The 24,092-nt window shown below is 41.6% G+C and overlaps 1 protein-coding gene across 1 annotated transcript in view; it reads right to left on the bottom strand.

Moving 5' to 3' along the window:
* The window catches only part of LOC122933397 (polymeric immunoglobulin receptor-like), a 102,588-nt gene that overhangs the window by 30,081 nt on the left and 48,415 nt on the right, over positions 1–24,092 (bottom strand). The window contains exons 4-7 of the mRNA XM_044288367.1: positions 4,203–4,535; positions 3,393–3,719; positions 2,967–3,284; positions 2,370–2,448 (exon numbers count right to left, since the gene is read on the bottom strand). Of these exons, the coding sequence (XP_044144302.1) occupies positions 2,370–2,448; positions 2,967–3,284; positions 3,393–3,719; positions 4,203–4,535 (1,057 nt within the window). The remainder of the gene's footprint in view (positions 1–2,369; positions 2,449–2,966; positions 3,285–3,392; positions 3,720–4,202; positions 4,536–24,092) is intronic.

Raw genomic sequence — 24,092 nt, 5'->3', positions numbered from 1 at the left:
CATGCTCTGCTTCAGTATGTCACAGTACATGTTGGCATTCATGGCTCCTTCAATAAACTAGCTCCCCACAGCCGGCAGAACTCATGCAGCTCCAAACCATGACACTGCCACCACCATGCATGACTGTAGGCAAGACACACTTGTCTTTGTTCTCCTCACCTGGTTTCAGCCACACACGCTTAACACCATTTGAACCAAATACGTTTATCTTAGCTTCCTTGTGCATTATCTTCCTTCAGGGACAACAGCCATGCACTTTGTGCATCAACTTGGTGCAGTGTGCGGCATATAATCTCAGCACTGACAGGATGACTCCCCACCACCTTTAACCTCTGTAGCACGGTACTCATACGTCTATTTTGAAGACAACCTCTGGATATGACACTGAGCACGTGCACTCAACTTCTTTGGTCAACCATGGCAAGGCCTGTTCTGAGTGGAACCTGTCTTGCTAAACTGCTGTATGGTCTTGGCCACTGGGCTGCAGCTGCAGTTTCAGGGTGTTGGCAACCTTCTTATAGCCTAGGCCTGTGATGGCTAACTTCCAGCAGTCCAGCTGTGGTAAAACTACAACTCCCAAGCTGCAAACTTGCTTAGCTTTTCTCAAAACTCCATAGAAATGTATGGAGCATGTTGGGAGTCGTAGTTTCACCACAGCTGGAGCGCCGGAGGTTAGCCATCAGTGGCCTAGGCCATCTTTATTTAGAGCAACAATTCTTTTTTTTCAAATCCTCAGAGAGGAGCTTTTTGCTATGAGGTGCCATGTTGAACTTCCAGTGACCAGTATGAGAGAGTGTGAGTGTGATAACACCATATTTAACAGACCTGCTCCCCATTCACACCTGCTCCCTTGTAACACTAACAAGTCACATGACATCGGGGAAGGAAAATAGCTAAATGGGCACAATTTGGCAATTTTTACTTAGGGGTGTACTCACTTTCTTTGCCAGTCATTTAGATAAATAATGGCTGTGTGTTGAGTTATTTTGAGGGCACACCAAATTTAAACTGTTATACAAGCTGTAGACTGACTACTTTACTTTACTACTTTATATTGTATCAAACTGTCATATCCTTAGTGTTGTCCCATTAAAATATATAATAAAATATTTACAAAAATGAACTAACTTTTGTTAGATACTGTATTTATTAATGATCTTGTAGAAGGCTTGCACAGTAAACTATGTAAAGTAATTACATGGAAAAGGACAGTATACAGCTGCAGATGAATCTGGATAGATTGGAGGCTTGGGCAGAGAAGTGGCATATCAGGTTTAACACTGAAAAATGTAAAGTTATGCACATGGGAAGGAATAATGTAAGTCACCAGTACATACTAAATGGTAAAATACTGGGTAACAGTGACATGAAAAAGGACCTAGGTATTTTGGTGGACAGTAAACTAAGCTGTAAAAACCAGTGTCAGGCAGCTGTGCCAAGGCCAATAGAGGTAATGGGGTGCATCAAAAGGGGCATAGATGCCCTTGATGAGAACATAGTCCTACCACTTTACAAATCACTAGTCAGATCACACATGGAGTACTGTGTACAGTTCTGGGCTCCTGTGAACAATGCAGACATAGCAGAGCTGGAGAGGGTTCAGAAGAGGGAAACTAAAGTAATAACTGGAATGAGTGGACTACGGCGCCTAGAAAGATTATCAAAATTAGGGTTATTCTGGAGTGTAATAATATTACAGGTTATAGTTACTAGGGATGAGTTGTTGATCCAGTGAGTTATTCCGATTGCCTGATTGGAGTCGGGAAGGAGTTTTTTTTCCCCCATAAGTGGGGAAAATTGGCTTCTACCTCACAGGTGTTTTTTTTTGCCTTCCTCTGGATCAACTTGCAGGATACAAGGCTGAACTGGATGGAAAGATGTCTGTGTTATTATGTTACTGTGTAGTTAGCAGAACATCATAAGGTCCATCCATATCACTAGATGACTTTAACCATGTGGTTAGCAACTTGGAGGTCCACACCTACAAAAGCTAGTACCACTGGGATCGTACACCTTGTTATTTAGCTATAGGTTTCACTCAGTGTAACCTCACTATAAGTATTTATTCAGTCAATAGAAATCCATTCATAAATGCTTCAGAGGGGAAAACATCAGGAGTGAAGAATAATTCTTGGGGAAGTACTATACAATGATGAGCATAAAGAAACAATTTACATGGCTGTGTCCCTTCTCCTAGAATGCAGATTTGTTTACTTGTTGTGTAGTTATGTGCTAGAAGTGAGCAGGTTTTGTTGTATTTCTTAAGGAAATAAATACAAAATGATATCATGTGACACAATAAATCAAAATTGTAGAACATTTTACATTCATACTGATAAAGAGTACAATTTCTACTATTGAATACTAACCTGAGAGAGTCAACAATTTCATTTTCCACACCTTTAGCACGTAAATTGATCTTAGAATCAGAAACATCACTTGTTGCTTCTAGTAAAACAAAAACAAAAATATTTGAATATATATTTTAAGAGTACAGTCTTGCAAGAATATAGTGGGGGAAATTTATTATGATGAGTCTTGCAGGAGTCTGTATTGCTATAATTTGGGATGAATTTATCAATTGTCACACAATGTAAATTTGATGCATCTTTAAGTATAAGGTCACTTTCACACAGTCAGTGTTTGGTCAGTGCTTTCATCAGTGATTGTGGGACTAAAGCAGGTGCAGTTCTTTCCATTATACCTTATCTCTGTGTAGCCTTCACTTCTGGTTGTGACTCAGTCACTGATGGAAATCACTTATCAAACACTGATTGTGTGGAAGCACAAGTTCCAACCCACTGTTTAAAACTGGAGTGAGTGGAGTAAAAATATAAAATACCTCAGTTTTTGAGTAAATAAGTCAAAAAAGTCAAAGTCCTATGTGGCTGTGTTGACAACTTTATATAACTACTGAAAATACTCAAAATGTGCTTAACAGTCGTTCCTCTGTAATAAAGACCGACCTTCCGCTATTACATGCACTTGCACTGCTATAGTTTCTCCATATCTTCCGGATTTTTGGACTCCACACCAATACCATCCGCTGTCTTTTTCAGATATTGATTGAATGGTAAGGACCAGTTCCTGATTCTCACACGATACACTCAGACCATCTTCACCACCATCGATTTCAAAGGCTACTTCTTTGCAATCATTGTTATTCCATTTGCACCAATATTTCTTATAGGATTTGTACTTGCATGGATAGGAACATGTGATTTTAGCTGTTTCCCCATTCTTAACCTGCACTATTGTGCCAGCAGTCAATCCTTCATGATTTTCTAAAAAAATAAATAACAGTAACACAATTGTATGATTGAAAGCTTGTGAAAACATCCATCGCATAATGGAAAGTCATAATATGTTGATACTATGTTTAGTTCTTGTACCTTCAGAAATCTTGATTTGTACAGTTGAGGTTTGGTCATGTTTTCCATCAGTCAACACACACCAATACCAGCCTTCATCTATTTTAGTGATCTGGTTCATGAGGACCTGCATAGTTCCATTTGTAGTGTTATCATGAATAAGCAGTCTTCCCTCAAAAACATCCTTGATATAGCCATCTGTTTTAATGAGTGGCTCACAGCTCGAATCTTCCAATTTACACCAAAATTTTACAGTGTAGTTCTTTTTAGGATTGTAGTGGCACTGGGCAGACACTGATCCACCCAATCTGGTTGACAATAGTTTAGATCCTTGGGGTATATCAGTCTCTGTTAAAGACAAATATCAATATTACAGGACAATTATTACTGACAGGGGCGTAGCTAAGGGCTCATGGGCCCGGGTGCAAGAGTTCAGCTTGGGACCCCTTTCCTTCAGCCTTCATGCTGCCTAACGACAGACACCCCCCCCCCCCCCACACCTCAATGCCAAATTCTTGACCTAACCCCTTCCTTCCAGCCAGAGGAGCAACTTGACCGGCAATGCACTTTCTATAATACCAGTCTTTGGGGCCCCTCAGGCTCCTGGGCCCGGTAGCAACTGCTACCTCTGCACCCCCAATAGCTACGCCCCTGATTACTGAATATGAAACATGCATGTACTTCATTACTATCTTATTATATCACACTTTTGCATTAGAAGACAAACATCACACTGCATAATTGTGAGAATGGCCAATAGGAACTGTCAGACATTCATTAATTCTAATTATGAAGCAAACACATGCCAGGTACAATTTATCTTCTGCTCACCTTCATTGATCCTCAAATCAAACTCTGTAGTGTCTCCTTCACCTCCATAGTTACCCACACCACAGGAAAACCATCCAGAATCTTCAGTTCTCAATTGTATTATTTTGACAGTAAAACTTGCTGGCCTCTTTTCATCTCTTTGGAGAATGATTCTTCCTTGGTATGCAGTATCAATTGCTCCTGAACTATCAATAACATTCTTGCAGCCATGTTTTTCTATTTTGCACAGATATTTCCTGAGTTCAGCATGTTGATCTCCAAATTCACAATGGAACTTCACTGCACCCCTCAACTGACCATAGAGAAGTTCTGCCTCATTTGGAATGACTGAGTCTGCCAAAGAAATAAACTGAATGCATTAGTAAGTGCCTTGTATTAACTTCATTAACATGATAAATACTATTTGCTGAAGTGAGACAACCCCTTTAAGGTCTACCTTCCAAGATCAATTATAAAAAAACTTTTATACACCGCAGCATGCTAATGAAATCCAGAGTTATAATATGTGAACAGTGTAACTATGTCCTTTAGGAACATGTGACCTGTGCAGATGCAGCGTTGGCACTGATTTTGTAGGATAATGAAGAAAGTAAGATTAGCAAGTGTAATGTACTCTAGTAAGTATCTAAATAAGTGGCCATGTTGAAATTCCATGGTATCTGCAATGTGTCAACCTCTTAACAGGTTGCCGACCTAGGACAAGAATGCTCATCCTAACTTGCCAGTACTTAACGCCTTAGGATGAGCATTCTCGTCCTAGGGTTAGCCATCTTCCCCACACACGCTGCTGCGATGAGCAGCAGGGGCCCGGTTGATACTGACAGCTGGGCCCCTGCTCTATCGGCCAGCATCGGTGAAACACCCTTTATGCCGCGTTTACGCTGACTGCAGCATACAGAGGGTTTGCGGCAGCTTGTACATCCCTATCGGGACTGCCAGCTACGGAAGCCCAGGAGATCCAGCCCCAGGGCTGGGTCTCCTAGGCAACTGTCAGCGGAACAGACCCTGAAATGTTGATGTCCCATAGTAGGACCAAAATAAAAAAATATATAAGTGAAATAAAGGTGTTTTTAACAATTAAAAAATAAAGTTTCAATTAGAAAAAAAAGCCCCTTCCCCATAAAAAAATAAAATTGTAAAAAATAGAAAAAAAAAAAAAAACCACACATATTAGGTATAACCTGCTTTAGAACACCCTTTAAAATAAAAAATAAAACTTTGCTAAAAAAAGGTATTTTTTGTCACCTTTCATTACAAAATGTGTAATAACAAGTGATCAAAAAGTCATATGTACGCAAACATAATACCAATCAAACTGCCATCTCATCTTGCAAAAAACGAGATCCTACATAAGACAATCGACCAAAAAATAAAAAAGATATGGCCTTCATAAAATGGAGACATAAAAACATAATTTTCTTTGTTTTAAAAATTCTATAATTGTTTAAAACCAAAGTAAATTAAAACAATACAAACATATTAGGTATAGCCACATCCATAACAACCTGCTCTTTAAAAATATCACATGAGCTAATCCATCTGGTGAACATCGTAAAAAAATAAAAACCATGCCAAAAAATAGAAATTGTGTGTCACCATACATCACAAAAAATGTAATACTACTTCTTGATAGCTTGGTATGTACCGCAAAATAGTACCAAACTATCACCTCATGCCACAAAAACTGGAACCTCTACATAAGATAATCACTCAAAAAATAAAAATAATATGGCTTTCAGAAAAAGGAGAGACAAAAAAAGCTATCAAAAATCATATACTGTATACCACAAAATATTACCAATAAAAGTGCCACCTTATCCTATAATTTCCAAAATGTGGTAACTTTTTGGGAGTTTCTGCTGTAGGGGGGCCTCAGGGGGTCTTTAAATGTCATATGGCAAATTAAAATTATCCCAGTGAAATCTGCCCTCCAAAATCAATATGGCTTTCCTTTCCTTCTGTGCCTTGCTGTGTGCCTTTACAGCAGTTTACTACCACATATGGGGTGTTTCTCTAAACTGCAGAATAAGGGTAATAAATATAGAGTTTTATTTGGCTGTTAACCCTTGATGTGTTGCAGGAAAAAATGAATTAAAATGGAGAATCTGCCAAAAAAGTGCATCTCCTTTTTCCTTTAATTCTTGTGAAACATCTAAGGCTACCTTCACACCTGCGTTAGTTGCGGATCCGACTTGTATCTGCACAGACGGATCCGCACTGATAATGCAAATGCTTGTATCCGTTCAGAACGGATCCGTTTGCATTACCATGAAAAACAGAAAAAAGGAAAAATGCAAATGGATCAGTTTTGACTTACACTGAAAGTCAATGGGGGGCGGATCCTTTTTCAATTGCACATATTGTGTCAGTGACAACGGATCCATCCCTATTGACTTACATTGTGTGTCAGGACGGATCTGTTTGGCTCAGTTTTGTCAGACGGACACCAAAATGCTGCAAGCAGCGTTTTGGTATCCACCTCCAGAGCGGAATGGAGACTGAACGGAGGCAAACTGGTGCATTCTGAACAAATCCCTATCCATTCAGAATGCATTGGGGCTAAACTGATCCTTTTTGGGCTGCTTGTGAGAGCCCTGAAATAGATCTGACAAGCGGACCCAGAAACGCCAGTGTGAAAGTAGCCTAAAGGGTTAAAAAAAGTTTGTAAACTTGGTTTTGAATAACTTGAGCGGTGTAGTTTCTATAATGGGGTCATTTATGGGTGGTTTCTGAAGTGGTCCTTAAAAAAATAGGTTTCCGGAATTTTCTTAAAAATTTTAAAATTTGCTTCTAAAATTCAAAGCCTTATAAGATCCTAAAAAATAAAGTTATATTTGCAAAATGATGCAAAGATGAAAGTGGACATATGGGGACTGTAAGGTAAATACTCTCTCTTATGATGTTTCACTATCTGCCTTAAAAGCAGATTTTCTGTAAACTTTGGATTTTTTTTTATAAATAAAGGTGAATTATATTGACTAAAATTTTTCACTATCGTGAAATACAGTGTATCACTAGAAAACAATCTCATAATGGTTTGGATAAGTAAAAGCATTCCAAAGTTATCACCACTTAAAGTTACACGTCAAGTTTCCAAAAAAACGGCCTGGTCTTTAAGGTGAAAAATGGCAGGGACCTGAAGATTTTAATTAGGAAATAGAGGTCTATAGCAAAAGCAATTATGTTTTGAAGAGAAAGGCTTTACAAACCTTCCTGTCTGACCCAGGAAGAAGTACAGCAGCGCCTTAAAAAGATTAAAATAGACAAATCGCCAGGACCAGTTGTCTGTATCCTGAAAGAATTAAGACCCTTATTTCTGATATTTAAGGACTCTATGCTGACAGGGAATGTTCCACAGGATTGGCGCATAGCAAATGTGGTGCCAATATTCAAAAAGTGTCCAAAAACAGAGCCCGGAAACTATAGGCCAGTAAGTTTAACATCTGTCGTGGGTAAACTGTTTGAAGGTTTTCTAAGATATGCCATCTTGGAGTACCTCAAAGAAAATAAGCAAATACCGTATTTTTCGCCCTATAAGACGCACCGGCCCATAAGACGCACCTGGGTTTTTGGGGAGGAAAATAAGAAAAAAAATATTTTTAACCAAAAAGGTGTGCTGTGTGTTTGGTGGGTTTGGAACTAATGGTGGTCTGTGGATAGCACTATTACTGGGGATCTGTGGATGACGGACACTGTTATGGGGGGATCTGTGGATGACGGACACTGTTATGGGGGGATCTGTGGATGACGGACACTGTTATGGGGGGGATCTGTGGATGACGGACACTGTTATGGGGGGGATCTGTGGATGACGGACACTGTTATGGGGGGGATCTGTGGATGACGAACACTGTTATGGGGGAGGATCTGTGGATGACGGACACTGTTATGGGGGGGGATCTGTGGATGACGGACACTGTTATGGGGGGGATCTGTGGATGACGGACACTGTTATGGGGGGGGGATCTGTGGATGACGGACACTGTTATGGGGGGGATCTGTGGATGACGGACACTGTTACAGGGGGATCTGTGGCTGGCACTGTTACAGGGGGGGGGATCTGTGGCTGGCACTGTTATGGGCTGGGGGGATCTGTGGGTGGCACTGTTATATATGTGCCATCCACAGACCCCCCCCAGCCCATAACAGTGACATCCACAGACCCCCCCAGCCCATAACAGTGACATCCACAGACCCCCCCAGCCCATAACTGTGCCATCCACAGATCGCAGCCGCCCCCCCCCCCCTGCCGCCGCCGCCAGTATACAAATATAAGATGTTATATTCATTTATTGGTTCTTAAACATGCCCCCTCAGTCCTATTACTACCTTACATCCTAATCGCTTGTGTAGAATTCAGGCAGGCCAGGCGGGCGGCCAGCGCGTCCCTCAGTGACGTCACTTGCCTGCGCCGCCTGCTTCATTCATAAAGTAGGCGGCGCAGGCACATGACAAGACTTGCTGCTGCCCGCCCGGCCTGCATAAATTCTACAGATGCGATTAGGATATAAGGTAGTAATAGGACTGAGGGGGCATGTTTAATAACCAATAAATGAATATGACATCTTATATTACTATACCGGAGCGGCGGGGTGGGGATACTACACTGACTGCACCGCCCCGCCGCTATTGCCGGCCCCAGCTCCTCCTCCCAGTCCCTCCCCGAGTCCCCGCTCGCATCTACATCGCAGCTTGCGATGTAAAACGGCAAGCATTCGCCCCATAAGACGCAGGGGCATTTCTCCCCCGTTTTGGGGGAAGAAAAAGTCTGTCTTATGGGGCGAAAAATACAGGTAATGCCATATCAGCATGGCTTCATGAGGGATCGATCTTGTCAAACTAAGTCTACTTTCATACTCGCGTTTTGGCTTTCCGTTTGTGAGATCCGTTTAGGGCTCTCAAAAGTGGTCCAAAATGGATAAGTTTGCATTGTAATGCATTCTGAATGGAAAAGGATCTGTTCAGAATGCATCAGTTTTCATCAGTTCGGTCTCCATTCCGCTTTTGAGACGGACACCAAAATGCTGCTGTGCTATTTGAGAAACCTTGGCACGGTGCTCTGGCTCAGACATGTCCTCCACAGTAGCATATGTTGGCTAATCTCTCAATTTTAACATCAATTTGAGGGTTTAATAAGACCGCAGAGTGCACCTGTCTTTGCAAATATTATTATATTGTTATATTGGTTATCACATCCACATAATTGCTACCTTGTGTAGGATGTTTATTGTGGTACTTGTGGTCCACTGCGGGCATCCTCCACTGTATGCATGTCAACTGGAGATCGCCATTAGCAACGGGCCACAAGTGTAGGATTTGCACCCCTGTAAATACATGCACAACTGCATATGGGTTTGACCACTTCCTGCCTGTTTACCACCATGCCATTTTTTCAGTTTGTATATACAGGATGTTCCTCAATTTGCAACCAAAACGATTCAAATAATTGAAACAACTTTTACACATATACTATAAGGACATACATATTAGGACACACCTCTTAATAATTGAATTTAGGTGTTTTTTATTCAATCCCATAACCACGGGTGTATAAAATCCAGCCCCTAGCCATGTAGTTGCCTTTACAAACATTTGTGAAAGAATGGGTTGTTATATAAAGATCTCACTTAATTCCAGTATGGTACTGTAATAGGATGTCACCATTACAAGTCAGTTTGTGAAAGTTCTTCTGTCCTAGATATTTCATGACCAACTGTGAGTGATATTATTGCAAAGAGGAAGCATTTAGGAATCACACCAACTCTGTCATGAAGTGGTAAACCGTGTTTAAGTACAGAGCGGGGTCGCTGAGTGCTGAGGTGTATAGTACATAAAATACACTCTGCTGACTCAATATCTGCAGAGTTCCAAACCCCATCTGGCATTAAGAGTACCAAAACTCTTTACTGGGAGCTTAATGGCATGGCAGCTGCATGCAAGTCTTACATCACCAAGGACTCCAGAGATTAGTGAAATCATGTTCTGTGGGGTGACGAATCACGATTCTCTATCTAGCAGTCTGATGGACAAGTCTATGTTTGGTAAATGCCAGGAGAATGTTACCTGCCTGACTGCATTGTGCCAATTGAAATGTTTGGTGGATGAGGGATAATGTAACGGGGTTGTTTTTCAGGGGTTGGCCTAGGCCCCTTAATTCCAGTGAAGGGAAATTTTAAAGCGTTCCTGAGAATCCTGAGCTTTCAAATAAGGTTTGCATAATGGCTGTGCTTCTTTGTACAAGAACAACTGTGAATAAACCGTTATGTTTGAGCTTCCCTAAAGTCCTTTTCAGCCAGGATAGGAGATGTCAGAGTAACAATTTTCAGGCCAATTTGATTTGGGTAGAATCGATTCAGACCCAAATCAAATCTTTTGACCAATTTGTTGGAATCTGATCCAAAACAAATTTCAAGTATTTTGCTCATCTCAGCTTGCTAAACTATAGCAAATCGTTGGAAGGATATGGCCGGGTTTGGGATGGCTCCAACACTATGATGGGTTCCCCGGACACTGTTGAGGTGTCACCACATGTTGCGGCTTTCTGGAAGGGATGTTAAGGTGTGGTGCACCCCAAGGGAAATAATTCCAGAGAGTCAGGGTCTGCAGTAAACCAGGGTGCTTCTTTACTAGAGGAATTCAGGTGCAAAACAATACAGACGAGGCATAGGGCTGGCTTCTCCAGTCTCCTCCCTGGCAGAAGAAGGGTTTGATGCTAAGGAAAGGCCTGATCTAGCTGCCCCTCTCTGTCTTCAGAAGGCTGGTACCCTGTTCAAAGTCTGGTGATCCAGGGTGTGAGGCAGTGTCTCTGCGTCTTCTGGTCACTCATGCAGGCTGGCATGAGTCTTCCCCTCCAAGCACTGGTCCCTAACTGCAGCACACTAGGGGCTCTGACTGCTCTCCTTATATACCATTTCTAGCTAGACTGGAACCTTCTATTAGGATGGGTGGAGTGGAGTAATTCAGCACAAAAAACTACATTGTAACACTTTTCCATAGACTTACATTAAAGCTTAAATGATGCTCACTGACACAACTGTTTTTCGAGACAAAAACAAGTTTCCAGACATAAAAAGATTCAAAAGGTCAGTTTGTCTGGTTTTGGTTGTAAACAAGGCTTTTTCCCTCCAAAACATGCTCTTCTTTAAACCCTATGGCAAGCTATGGAAAATTACCAGCTTCTTATTCAAAGTCCCAAAAGTCTCTCAGTATTTATTAATCCTTTTCACAGAGCCTTGCAAATACAATGCAAGTGAACAGTATTAACCCCTTAAGGACTCAGCCCTATTTCACCTTAAGGACTTGGCCATTTTTTGCAAATCTGACCAGTGTCACTTTAAGTGCTCATAACTTTAAAACGCTTTGACTTACCCAGGCCGTTCTGAGATAGTTTTTTCATCACATATTGTACTTCATGACACTGCTAAAATTGGGTCAAAAAAGTAAATTTTTTTGCATAAAAAAATACAATTTTTACCAAAAATTTTGAAAAATTAGCAAATTTCAAAGTTTCAGTTTCTATACTTCTGTAATACATAGTAATACCCCCAAAAATTGTGATGATTTTACATTCCCCATATGACTACTTCATGTTTGTAGCATTTTGGGAATGATATTTTATTTTTTGGGGATGTTACAAGGCTTAGAAGTTTAGAAGCAAATTTTGAAATTTTTCAGAAATCTTCAAAATCCCACTTTTTATGGACCAGTTCAGGTTTGAAGTCATATTGTGGGGCTTAGATAATAGAAACCTCCCAGAAACTACACCCCTCAAGGTATTCAAAACTATTTTTTCAAACTTTATTAACCCTTTAGGTGTTCCACAAGAGTTAATGGCAGATGGAGAAACAATTTCGAAATTTCGAATTTTTGGAAAATTTTCCAATATAATCAATTTTTTCCAGGAGTAAAACAAGGGTTAACTGCCAAACAAAACTCAAAATGGGTTGCCCTGATTCTGTAGTTTGCAGAAACACCCCATATGTGGTCGTAAACTACTGTTTGGCCGAACAGGAGCACATAGAAGGGGGGAACACCATATGGGTTTTGGAAGGCAGATTTTGCAGGACTGGTTTTGTTTATACCATGTCCCATTTCAAGCCCCCTGTTGCACCCCTAGAATAGAAATTTCAAAAAAGTGACTCCATCTAAGAAAGTACACCCCTCAAGGTATTCAAAACTGGGTTTACAAACTTTGTTAACCCTTTAGGTGTTCCACAAGAGTTAATGGCAGATGGAGAAACAATTTCGAAATTTCTATTTTTTGGAAAATTTTCCAATATAATCAATTTTTTCCAGGAGTAAAACAAGGGTTAACTGCCAAACAAAACTCAAAATGGGTTGCCCTGATTCTGTAGTTTGCAGAAACACCCCATATGTGGTCGTAAACTACTGTTTGGCCGAACAGGAGCACATAGAAGGAGGGGAACACCATATGGGTTTTGGAAGGCAGATTTTGCAGGACTGGTTTTGTTTATACCATGTCCCATTTCAAGCCCCCTGTTGCACCCCTAGAATAGAAATTTCAAAAAAGTGACTCCATCTAAGAAAGTACACCCCTCAAGGTATTCAAAACTGGGTATTACAAACTTTGTTAACCCTTTAGGTGTTCCACAAGAGTTAATGGCAGATGGAGAAACAATTTCGAAATTTCTATTTTTTGGAAAATTTTCCAATATAATCAATTTTTTCCAGGAGTAAAACAAGGGTTAACTGCCAAACAAAACTCAAAATGGGTTGCCCTGATTCTGTAGTTTGCAGAAACACCCCATATGTGGTCGTAAACTACTGTTTGGCCGAACAGGAGCACATAGAAGGAGGGGAACACCATATGGGTTTTGGAAGGCAGATTTTGCAGGACTGGTTTTGTTTATACCATGTCCCATTTCAAGCCCCCTGTTGCACCCCTAGAATAGAAATTTCAAAAAAGTGACTCCATCTAAGAAAGTACACCCCTCAAGGTATTCAAAACTGCATTTACAAACTTTGTTAACCCTTTAGGTGTTCCACAAGAGTTAATGGCAGATGGAGAAACAATTTCGAAATTTCTATTTTTTGGAAAATTTTCCAATATAATCAATTTTTTCCAGGAGTAAAACAAGAGTTAACTGCCAAACAAAACTCAAAATGGGTTGCCCTGATTCTGTAGTTTGCAGAAACACCCCATATGTGGTCGTAAACTACTGTTTGGCCGAACAGGAGCACATAGAAGGAGGGGAACACCATATGGGTTTTGGAAGGCAGATTTTTCAGGACTGGTTTTGTTTATACCATGTCCCATTTCAAGCCCCCTGTTGCACCCCTAGAATAGAAATTTCAAAAAAGTGACTCCATCTAAGAAAGTACACCCTTCAAGATATTCAAAACTGGGTTTACAAACTTTGTTAACCCTTTAGGTGTTCCACAAGAGTTAATGGCAGATGGAGAAACAATTTCGAAATTTCAATTTTTTGGAAAATTTTCCAATATAATCAATTTTTTCCAGGAGTAAAACAAGGGTTAACTGCCAAACAAAACTCAAAATGGGTTGCCCTGATTCTGTAGTTTGCAGAAACACCCCATATGTGGTCGTAAACTACTGTTTGGCCGAACAGGAGCACATAGAAGGAGGGGAACACCATATGGGTTTTGGAAGGCAGATTTTGCAGGACTGGTTTTGTTTATACCATGTCCCATTTCAAGCCCCCTGTTGCACCCCTAGAATAGAAATTTCAAAAATGTGACTCCATCTAAGAAAGTACACCTCTCAAGGTATTCAAAACTGGGTATACAAACTTTGTTAACCCTTTAGGTGTTCCACAAGAGTTAATGGCAGATGGAGAAATAATTTCGAAATTTCTATTTTTTTGAAAAATTTCCAATATAATCAATTTTTTCCAGGAGTAAAACAAGGGTTAACTGCCAAACAAAACTCAAAATGGGTTGCCCTGATTCTGTAGTTTGCAGAAACACCCCATATGTGGTCGTAAACTACTGTTTGGCCGAACAGGAGCACATAGAAGGAGGGGAACACCATATGGGTTTTGGAAGGCAGATTTTGCAGGACTGGTTTTGTTTATACCATGTCCCATTTCAAGCCCCCTGTTGCACCCCTAGAATAGAAATTTCAAAAAAGTGACTCCATCTAAGAAAGTACACCCCTCAAGGTATTTAAAACTGCGTTTACAAACTTTGTTAACCCTTTAGGTGTTCCACAAGAGTTAATGGCAGATGGAGAAACAATTTTGAAATTTCTATTTTTTGGAAGATTTTCCAATTTAACCCTTACTTTATTACTGGGAAAAATGGGTTAACAGCCAAACAAAACTCAAAATGAGTTGCCCTGATTCTGTAGTTTGCAGAAACACCCCATATGTGGTCGTAAACTACTGTTTGGCCGAACGGCAGGACATAGAAGAAGGGGAACGTCATATGGTTTTTGGAAGGCAGATTTTGCAGGACTGGTTTATTTACACCATGTACCCTTTCAAGCCCCCTGATGCACCCCTAGAGTAGAAACTCCATAAAAGTGACCCCATCTAGAAAACCACGGGATAAGGGGGTTGTTGTTTTGGGACTATTTTAGGGGTAAATATGATTTTTGGTTGCTCTATATTACTATTTTTTGAGGCAATGTAACAAAAAAATGTAATTCTAAAATTGTTTCTACATTCGCTATTTAGTTTTGTGGAACACCTAAAGGGTTAACATAGTTTGTAAAGTAACTTTTGAATACCTTGAGGGGTGTAGTTTCTTAGATGGGGTCACTTTTTTGGAGTTTCTAGTCTAGGCTACATCAGGGGGGGGCTTCTAATGGGACATGGTGTAAAAAAAAACCTGTCCATCAAAATCTGCCTTCCAGAAACCGTATGGAGTTCCCTTCGTTCTATGCCCTGCCGTGCGGCTATATAGCCATTTACGACCACATATGGGGTGTTTCTGCAAACTACAGAATCGGGGCAATAAATATTGAGTTTTGTTTGGCTGTTAACCCTTGCTTTATTACCGGCAAATAGGATTCAAATGGAAATTTTGCCCAAAAATTGTTGTTTTGGCACCGTTTTTTTAAATATTTTTAACACCGTTCATCCGAGGCGTTTGGTCAAAAGTTATTTTTATAGCAACGACTTTTACGCACGCGACGATGCCCAATATGTATGGCTCTCAGACTTTGGAGACACTAAGCAGGCATCCTAAAACTGCGGCCCACCAGATGTTGTAAAACTACAATTCCCACCATGCCCTGCTGATGGCTGTAGGTTTTTCTGGGCATGCTGGGAGTTATAGTTTTACAACATCTGGAGGGCCGCAGTTTGAGGATGCCTGCACTAAAACTAATATTTTTTTTGGGAAAAAAAATTGTTTTCATGTCTCCAAAGGCTGAGAGCCATAGTTTTTTTTATGGTCTCTAGTGGACTGTTGGGGATTATAAAAATTTACTACTCCATGGAAGTGTGATACTCCCTGAAGCAATCGATAATGCAGAGGCCCGGATGATCGGGGCACGTGTCGCACTGAGTGGTGGTGTCCTTCCGTATCCCCCTCCTGCGACACACTCTGCACTTTTTTTGGGTTTGTCCCTTCTTTCCAGTATGGGGGACCACACCTGGAAAGTGTTGGCCAGGGACGATCCGGGCGCCTCCAATTCCCGAGGTACTCCGGCCTGCTCTTTCCCGGTCCGAAAAGATCAGGGCCTTGAGGACTGCCTCATAGAACTGGAGGAATGTCCCTGTGCTGCCAGCGCTTCGGGATAGTACAAAAGAGTTGTACATGGCAACCTGCACCAAGTAGACCGCAACTTTTTTGTACCATGCCCGGGTTTTGCGCATGGCGTTATATGGCTTGAGGACTTGATCAGAGAGATCAACTCCTCCCATATACCGATTGTAGTCGACGATACAATCGGGCTTGAGGACCGTTGCCGTGGTACCTTGCACAGAGACTGGGGTGGTGCTGTTACCGTGGATTGTGGACAGCATAAGGACATCCCTCTTGTCCTTATACCTGACCAGCAACAGGTTTCCACAGGTAAGTGTACGGGTCTCACCCCTGGGGATAGGTACCTGGAGGGGGTAGGCAGGGAGGCCGCGTTGATTTTTCCGCACGGTCCCACAAGCGAACGTGGATCTGGCGGCAAGGGACCTGAACAAGGGAATGCTGGTATAAAAGTTATCCACGTACAAGTGGTAACCGTTATCCAGCAGTGGGTACATAAGGTCCCACACGAGTTTCCCACTAACACCCAGAGTGGGGGGACATTCTGGGGTTGAATACGGGAATCTCGCCCCTCGTACACACGAAATTTGTAAGTGTACCCTGAGGTACTCTCACAAATTTTGTATAGCTTCACGCCATACCTCGCCCGCTTTGTGGGAATATATTGGCGGAAACTGAGTCTCCCCTTGAACGCAACGAGAGACTCATCAACTGCGACCTCCCTTCCAGGTACGTAGGCCTGCTGAAATGTGGCCCCAAAGTGATCGATGACCGGCCGTATCTTATACAGACGGTCATAGGCAGGATCACCTCGGGGTGGACATGCTGCATTATCGGAATAATGCAGACATTTCCGGATGGCCTCAAACCGGGGACGTGTCATGACCATACTGTACAGTGGGGTCTGGTATAGGACGTCCCCACTCCAGTATTGCCTGACACTGGGTTTTTGGACTAGACCCATATGCAGCACGAGGCCCCAAAATGTCCTCATTTCGGCTGCACTGACCGGCGTCCAGCCACCGGGTCTAGACAAAAATGAGCCTGGGTTTTGAGCGACGAACTGTTGGGCGTACAGATTCGTCTGCTCCACCATCAGATTCACCAGTGGCTTACTGAAAAAAAAACTAAAATAGTCAATTTCAGTAAACCCCACTGTGGGAATCTGGATTCCAGGATTGCCAGCAAAATCCGGAATCTCAGGCTCAAAGTCCACTGGGGGACACCAGCTAAGTTCATCGGCAGGGGGCTCCGGTGAACTTATTTGGTGGGCCGGGAAACCAGTACGAACCCCAGGGCGGCAAGTGGCAGGGGGGAGGCTGGGGTCTGATAGATGGATCAAAAAAAAGTTAGGAATAAAAGTTTTTTTTTTTTTTCTAACTAACTTTTCCCTTCTTTCCCTGCCTAACGGTGCCTCTCCCTCACTGACCCTAACCTACCTGGGTGGCGATGGGTGCAGGAGGGTGATGGATGGCGATTAGGGGGACACAGGAGCTGGTGCTGGACGATGCTGCCGGGTGCTCGTGCAGAACAGGAAGAGGAGGGGAGAGAGGAGCGCAGGAAGTTTGAATCTCGCGCCTCTCTCCCCTGCACCAATCAGCACCCTGGACAGCAGTGTTCAGCACCAGGGCCAGCACCGCCTCTCCAAATCCTCGGACTGCGATTGGTGGTGTATAATTACGCCACCGATCGCAGTCTTTTTCCGGTTCATCGGGTCACAGGACACCCGAATGGACCGGAAACGCAGAAAACCGCAGGTCTGAATTGACCTGCGGTTTTCTGCGATCGCCGATACGGGGGGGTCAAATGACCCCCCCCCCTGCGTTGTTACGGGATGCCGGCTGAATGATTTCAGCCGGCATCCCGTTCCGATTAACCCCCGCGGCGCCGGAATGCCGATTTAAAGTTAGGACGTACCGGTACGCCCTGAGTCCTTAAGGACTCGGGAAATAGGGCGTACCGATACGCCCTGCGTCCTTAAGGGGTTAAACAGTGCACGTTAACCCTTTCAAGTGAAATAATGTAAGAAGTTTATGACTTTGCATAGGGAAAACTGGCAAATGTCCACAAATATACAACACCAAAAGAGATTCATAGCCTTAATGTTCCCATAACAATGTATTTTATTAAGTACAGTTAAAAATACCAAATACAATTAATAGGATGGGGGTAAATGGGGGTAAATCAAAATTTGCTCGGACATCCAGCAAATTACTGTTCATGGAGCATATATGTGAACAATATATGTTTTTAGTGGCCCGAATCTGCTACATATAAATGCTTGCTAAGCTAAGTACTAGTAACAAGTCCTATTTATAGCACTATCAAATTATATAACATCACATGAGTATAGCGATATAGCACTATCCATATAATATGCTATGCACAGGGCTAGTAAAGGGCAATCAACATTGGTAGTTACTCAATTCATTAACACTGTATCACTTGCCTGCTGTGACACTGCATGATGCATGCCGGCAGGATGTTCGGGTTGCTCTACGCGCGTTTCGCGTGAGCTTCCTCAGGAGGTGATGTAGGATAGGGTAAGCGTGTTAATAAAGACAGGACAGACGGAAGGTAGATTAGAGATTAGATTCATAAATGAATATCATGCAGAATGGAAAGAGGTGATAAACATCTTCCATAAACATTGGGACATTTTGAAAATGAACCCACTCTTGAGTAGACATACCATATGTCTGAATATCCCAAAATAACAGCAAGACGAACAAAAAATTTGCAGGATATGTTAGTGCATAGTTAATATATACCTCAAATTAAGACCCCATTTGGCGAAATTAAAAGTAGAGGTGGGTGCTTCCCTTGTGAAATCTGTAAAGTATGCCAAAATATAGAAAGAACTACGGATTTTCAGAATTATAATTATCTATGTCGGACTTACAACAAGAGAATTTAGAATTAGGGAACATGTCAGAGACAGTGAAAAAGGCAAAGGTTATATATGGCATTGCTAGTTTGAAAACAATCCCAAAGCATTTTAAAATCTACCATAATTGTAACTCAAAATTACTTAAAGAGGTATTTATCAAGTGCATCTGGGATCGAGGGGTGGAGATCTGACGAAGAGGCTGGATGGGTGGATAGAGAGGGAACAAAAATGAAATAAATGTAGGCACTCCTTAGGAATTGCGTGAAGTATCGTGTTGATCTTTATTTGGTTTTCATATGCAAGGCAACTTATTCGTGTACATGTGACGTTTTGGTCCTACATGGACCTTTTTCAAACACTACTTGCCATAGGAATAGAGGATGGAAAGGTAGTTTGACGACGATGACTAATCACCAGCTAGGAGACCATATGTTGATAAATCACCTTCCTCAAACCACCTTTTCATCCTCTATTCCTATGGCAACTAGTGTTTGAAAAAGGTACGTGTAGGACCGAAATGTCACATGTACACAAATAAGTTGCCTTGCATATGAAAACCAAATAAAGATCAACAAGATACTTCACGCAATTCCTAAGGAGTGCCTAAGTTCATTTCATTATTGCTTGCTACGGGGGTGGGACCCCACAACTAGAGCACCCAACCGACAGGGCACGATTGCCACATCCTGCCAAAAATTGATAGAGAGGGAATCAGAAAAACCAATGAGAAGAGGTCGGGAGCATCTCAAATCCGAGGAATATGGAAAGACAAGATCAAAAAAGAAAAAAAGAAGAAAAATAAAGACAAAGACAAAGATAAAAAGAAAAAAAGAAATAGACAAAATTGAGAAGTTCTATTAATAGTTGAGTGGTGGATTTTAGATCTTACCTACAGAGTCTCCTCTTTTTATAATCAATAATCAATCAATCCTACATCACCTCCTGATGAAGCTCACGCGAAACACACGTAGAGGAGCCCAGACATTCCGCCGGCGTGCATCGTGCAGTGTCACAGCAGGCAACTGATATCGTGCTACAGTGTCAATGAATTGAGTAACTACCAATGTTGATTGTCCTTTACTAGCCCTGTGCATAGCATATTATATGTATAGTGTTATATCTCTATACTCATGTGATGTTATATAATTTGATAGTGCTATAAATAGGACATGTTACTACTACTTAGCTTAGCAAGCATTTAGATGCAGCAGATTCAGGCCACTAAAAACATATATTGTTCACATTTATGCTCCATGAATAGTAATTTGCTGGATGTCCGAGGGTAGGAATTTGAATTTTTTTTATATTAATTCTATTTGGTATTTTTAACTGTACTTAATAAAATACATTTTTATGGGAACATTAAGGCTATGGATTGCTTTTGGTGTTGTATAACTGTTTAAAGTAGCGGTCCTCACTCATAACATGTTAGATTGGTTATGGTGGCTGGTTTGATCTAAATGTCCACAAATGTCCAGACTTCACAGTACCCCTACTCCAGGGCATTACACCTACAATTCTCAAATGATTAAACTATATCCACAGGATTAAATCCTTTGAATAAAAAAGATGGACCCAAGAGGAAAATCAATAGTGGTAAAGAAATATTGGGGGGAGGGGGAATTTATCATGAGAGGAATATCTGAAGTCCATTTAGTTTGAGTCTGCGTTGGCGTACTTTATGTCACACTAGCGGAAGGACCCGCACGGGTATATTTAATCAATTTCATTTAATGTTTATGTGTGTCGTTAAAAGATGTCGACAGTATCCCCCATAACAATGATCTCTACAGAACCCTGCCCCTTAACACTGACCCCACCGCAGTGCCCCACCATTTTAAAATGGGACCTCCACAGCAGCCCTCCCCTTTAAGGGTTCATGCACACAACCATATGGCTTTTAAAGTGTTTTGTGGTCCGTTTTTTACGGATCTGTTGTTCCGTTTTTTGTTTCCTTTCCGTTTTTCCGTTCCGTTTTTCCGTATGCCACATACAGTATACAGTAATTACATAAAAAAAATTGGGCTGGGCATAACATTTTCAATAGATTTTTCAGCAAGAACGGATACGGAAGACATACAGATGCATTTCCGTATGTGTTCCTTTTTTTTGCAGAACCATTGACTTGAATGGAGCTAAGCACCGTGATTTGCAGACAAGAATAGGACATGTTCTATCTTTTCACAGTATGGAAATACTGAAACGGAATGCACATGGAGACACTTCTGTTTTTTTTTTTTTTTTGCTGAACCATTGAAATGAATGGTTCAGTATATGTACCGCATACTGAACTAAAAAAACGGCCAGTATACTGAACGCAAAATACTGTCGTGTGCATGAGCCCTAACAGTGAGTTTTACAGCACCCCACTCCCTTGACAGTGACCTCCTCAGGGGTCCGCCCCTTCAACAGTGACCTCCACAGTACCCTGCTGCCTTAACAGTGACCTCACAGTACTTTGCTGCCTTAACAGTGACCTCCACAGCAGCTGCCCCTTTAATAGTGGCCCTAGCCCCCTTAACAGTGACCTCCACAGCACCTGCCTCTTTAATGCTAGGGCTACACGACGACATCTCGTGCAAAATTTAGTCTCAACAATTTTTATAATGATAGACTATGGTGTCGCACTGTGACATGTGACATGCTGCGACTACGACACGACAGTTGCAAAAAATCCATCCAAGATGGATTTTTCTGTGACTTTCACGTCACAGTCGCAGAATGTCACGTCACAGTGCAACACCATAGACTATCATTATAAAAATTGTTGTGCGATATTGGTGCGACACATGTAGCAGTGTAGTTGTGCGACTTATTATCGCCGTGTAGCCCTAGCCTAAAGCTAACCTACAGCAGTAAAGAAAAATGGCTGGGTTGTTATGGAAACCTGGAGTAAAACTGTATGTATGTGGAGACTAAGGGCCTGCGAGCTTCTATTGGCTGATAAGGGACATGTGACCATGTATATGGCAGTTGGGATATGAAGAGAAAGACTTGCAGGCTTGTATTGGCTAATGAAGGTAATTTTTTGGGACTATCTCAGGAACAGTACATCCTAGAGAGCTGAGACCTCAACAAGATTTCTATCCAGTTAGCAAGGGATGTGTATACCAAGTTTAGTTGAAATCGATGGTTGCGTTTTTGAGTGATCGCGAAACATACACAGATACATAAATACATCCATATATATATATATATATGTATATATATATATATATATATATACACAGTACAGACCAAAAGTTTGGACACACCTTCTAATTCAAAAAGTTTTCTTTATTTTCATGACTATGAAAATTGTAGATTCACACTGAAGGCATCAAAACTATGAATTAACACATGTGGAATTATATACATAACAAAAAAGTGTGAAGCAACTGAAAATATGTCATATTCTAGGTTCTTCAAAGTAGCCACCTTTTGCTTTGATAACTGCTTTGCACACTCTTGGCATTCTCTTGATGAGCTTCAAGAGGTAGTCACCTGAAATGGTCTTCCAACAGTCTTGAAGGAGTTCCCAGAGATGCTAAGCACTTGTTGGCCCTTTTACCGTCACTCTGCGGTCCAGCTCACCCCAAACCATCTCGATTAGGTTCAGGTCCGGTGACTGTGGAGGCCAGGTCATCTGGCGCAGCACCCCATCACTCTCCTTCATGGTCAAATAGCCCTTACACAGCCTGGAGGTGTGTTTGAGGTCATTGTCCTGTTGAAAAATAAATGATGGTCCAACTAAACGCAAACCGGATGAAATAGCATGCTGCTGCAAGATGCTGTGGTAGCCATGCTGGTTCAGTATGTCTTCAATTTTGAATAAATCCCCAACAGTGTCACCAGCAAAGCACCCCCACACCATCACACCTCCTCCTCCATGCTTCACGGTGGGAACCAGGCATGTAGAGTCCATCCGTTCACCTTTTCTGCGTCGCACAAAGACACGGTGGTTGGAACTAAAGATCTTAAATTTGGACTCATCAGACCAAAGCACAGATTTCCACTGGTCTAATGTCCATTCCTTGTGTTCTTTAGCCCAAACAAGTCTCTTCTGCTTGTTGCCTGTCCTTAGCAGTAGTTTCCTAGCATATAAGTTTACCATGAAGGCCTGATTCACACAGTCTCCTCTTAACAGTTGTTTTAGAGATGTGTCTGCGGCTAGAACTCTGTGTGGCATTGACCTGGTCTCTAATCTGAGCTGCTGTTAACCTGCGATTTCTGAGGCTGGTGACTCGGATGAACTTATCCTCCGCAGCAGAGGTGACTCTTGGTCTTCCTTTCCTGGGGCCGTCCGCATGTGAGCCAGTTTCTTTGTAGCGCTTGATGGTTTTTGTGATTGCACTTGGGGACACTTTCAAAGTTTTCCCAATTTTTCGGACTGACTGACCTTCATTTCTTAAAGTAATGATGGCCACTCGTTTTTCTTTACTTAGCTGCTTTTTTCTTTCCATAATACAAATTCTAATAGTCTATTCAGTAGGACTATCAGCTGTGTATACACCTGACCTCCACAACGCAACTGATGGTCCCAACCCCATTTATAGGCAAGAAATCCCACTTATTAAACCTGACAGGGCACACCTGTGAAGTGAAAACCATTTCAGGTGACTACCTCTTGAAGCTCATCAAGAGAATGCCAAGAGTGTGCAAAGCAGTAATCAAAGCAAAAGGTGGCTACTTTGAAGAACCTAGAATATGACATATTTTCAGTTGTTTCACACTTTTTTGTTATGTATATAATTCCACATGTGTTTATTTATAGTTTTGATGCCTTCAGTGTGAATCTACAATTTTCATAGTCATGAAAATAAAGAAAACTCTTTGAATGAGAAGGTGTGTCCAAACTTTTGGTCTGTACTGTGTGTGTATATATATATATATATATATATATATATATATAAAATCAAATGTCACATGCTGTTTGATAAATTTGTATTATTCTTAACGCTTTTGTCTACAAAAACTACTCCAGTGAGTAATGACATTTTTTTAAAGTCTCAATGATAAATCTGGAGTGAAACTCATTAAGGCCACTTTCACACTAGCATCTTTACTGGATCTGGCAGGGCTCAGGAAAAACGCTTCCATTACTGATCATACAACCATCTGCATCCGTTATGATCGGATCTGGGTGTATTATGTTTAACATAGCCAAGACTGATCCGTCATGAACACCATGTGCCAGATTGCGTCAGAGTTAAACAGATCTGTCCCCACTGACTTGCATTGTGGGTCATGATGGATCCATTTTGCTCCGCATCCCATGACTTAAAGAAAACCACAGCTTGCTGTGGTTTTCTCTCCGGTATGGGAACGCT

This window comes from Bufo gargarizans, chromosome 3 (genome assembly GCF_014858855.1).
Source record: "Bufo gargarizans isolate SCDJY-AF-19 chromosome 3, ASM1485885v1, whole genome shotgun sequence".
NCBI classification, from domain to species: Eukaryota; Metazoa; Chordata; class Amphibia; order Anura; family Bufonidae; genus Bufo; species Bufo gargarizans.
The sequence above is the reverse complement of the archived record's forward strand: the minus strand, read 5'-3'. Positions and strand labels throughout refer to the sequence as shown.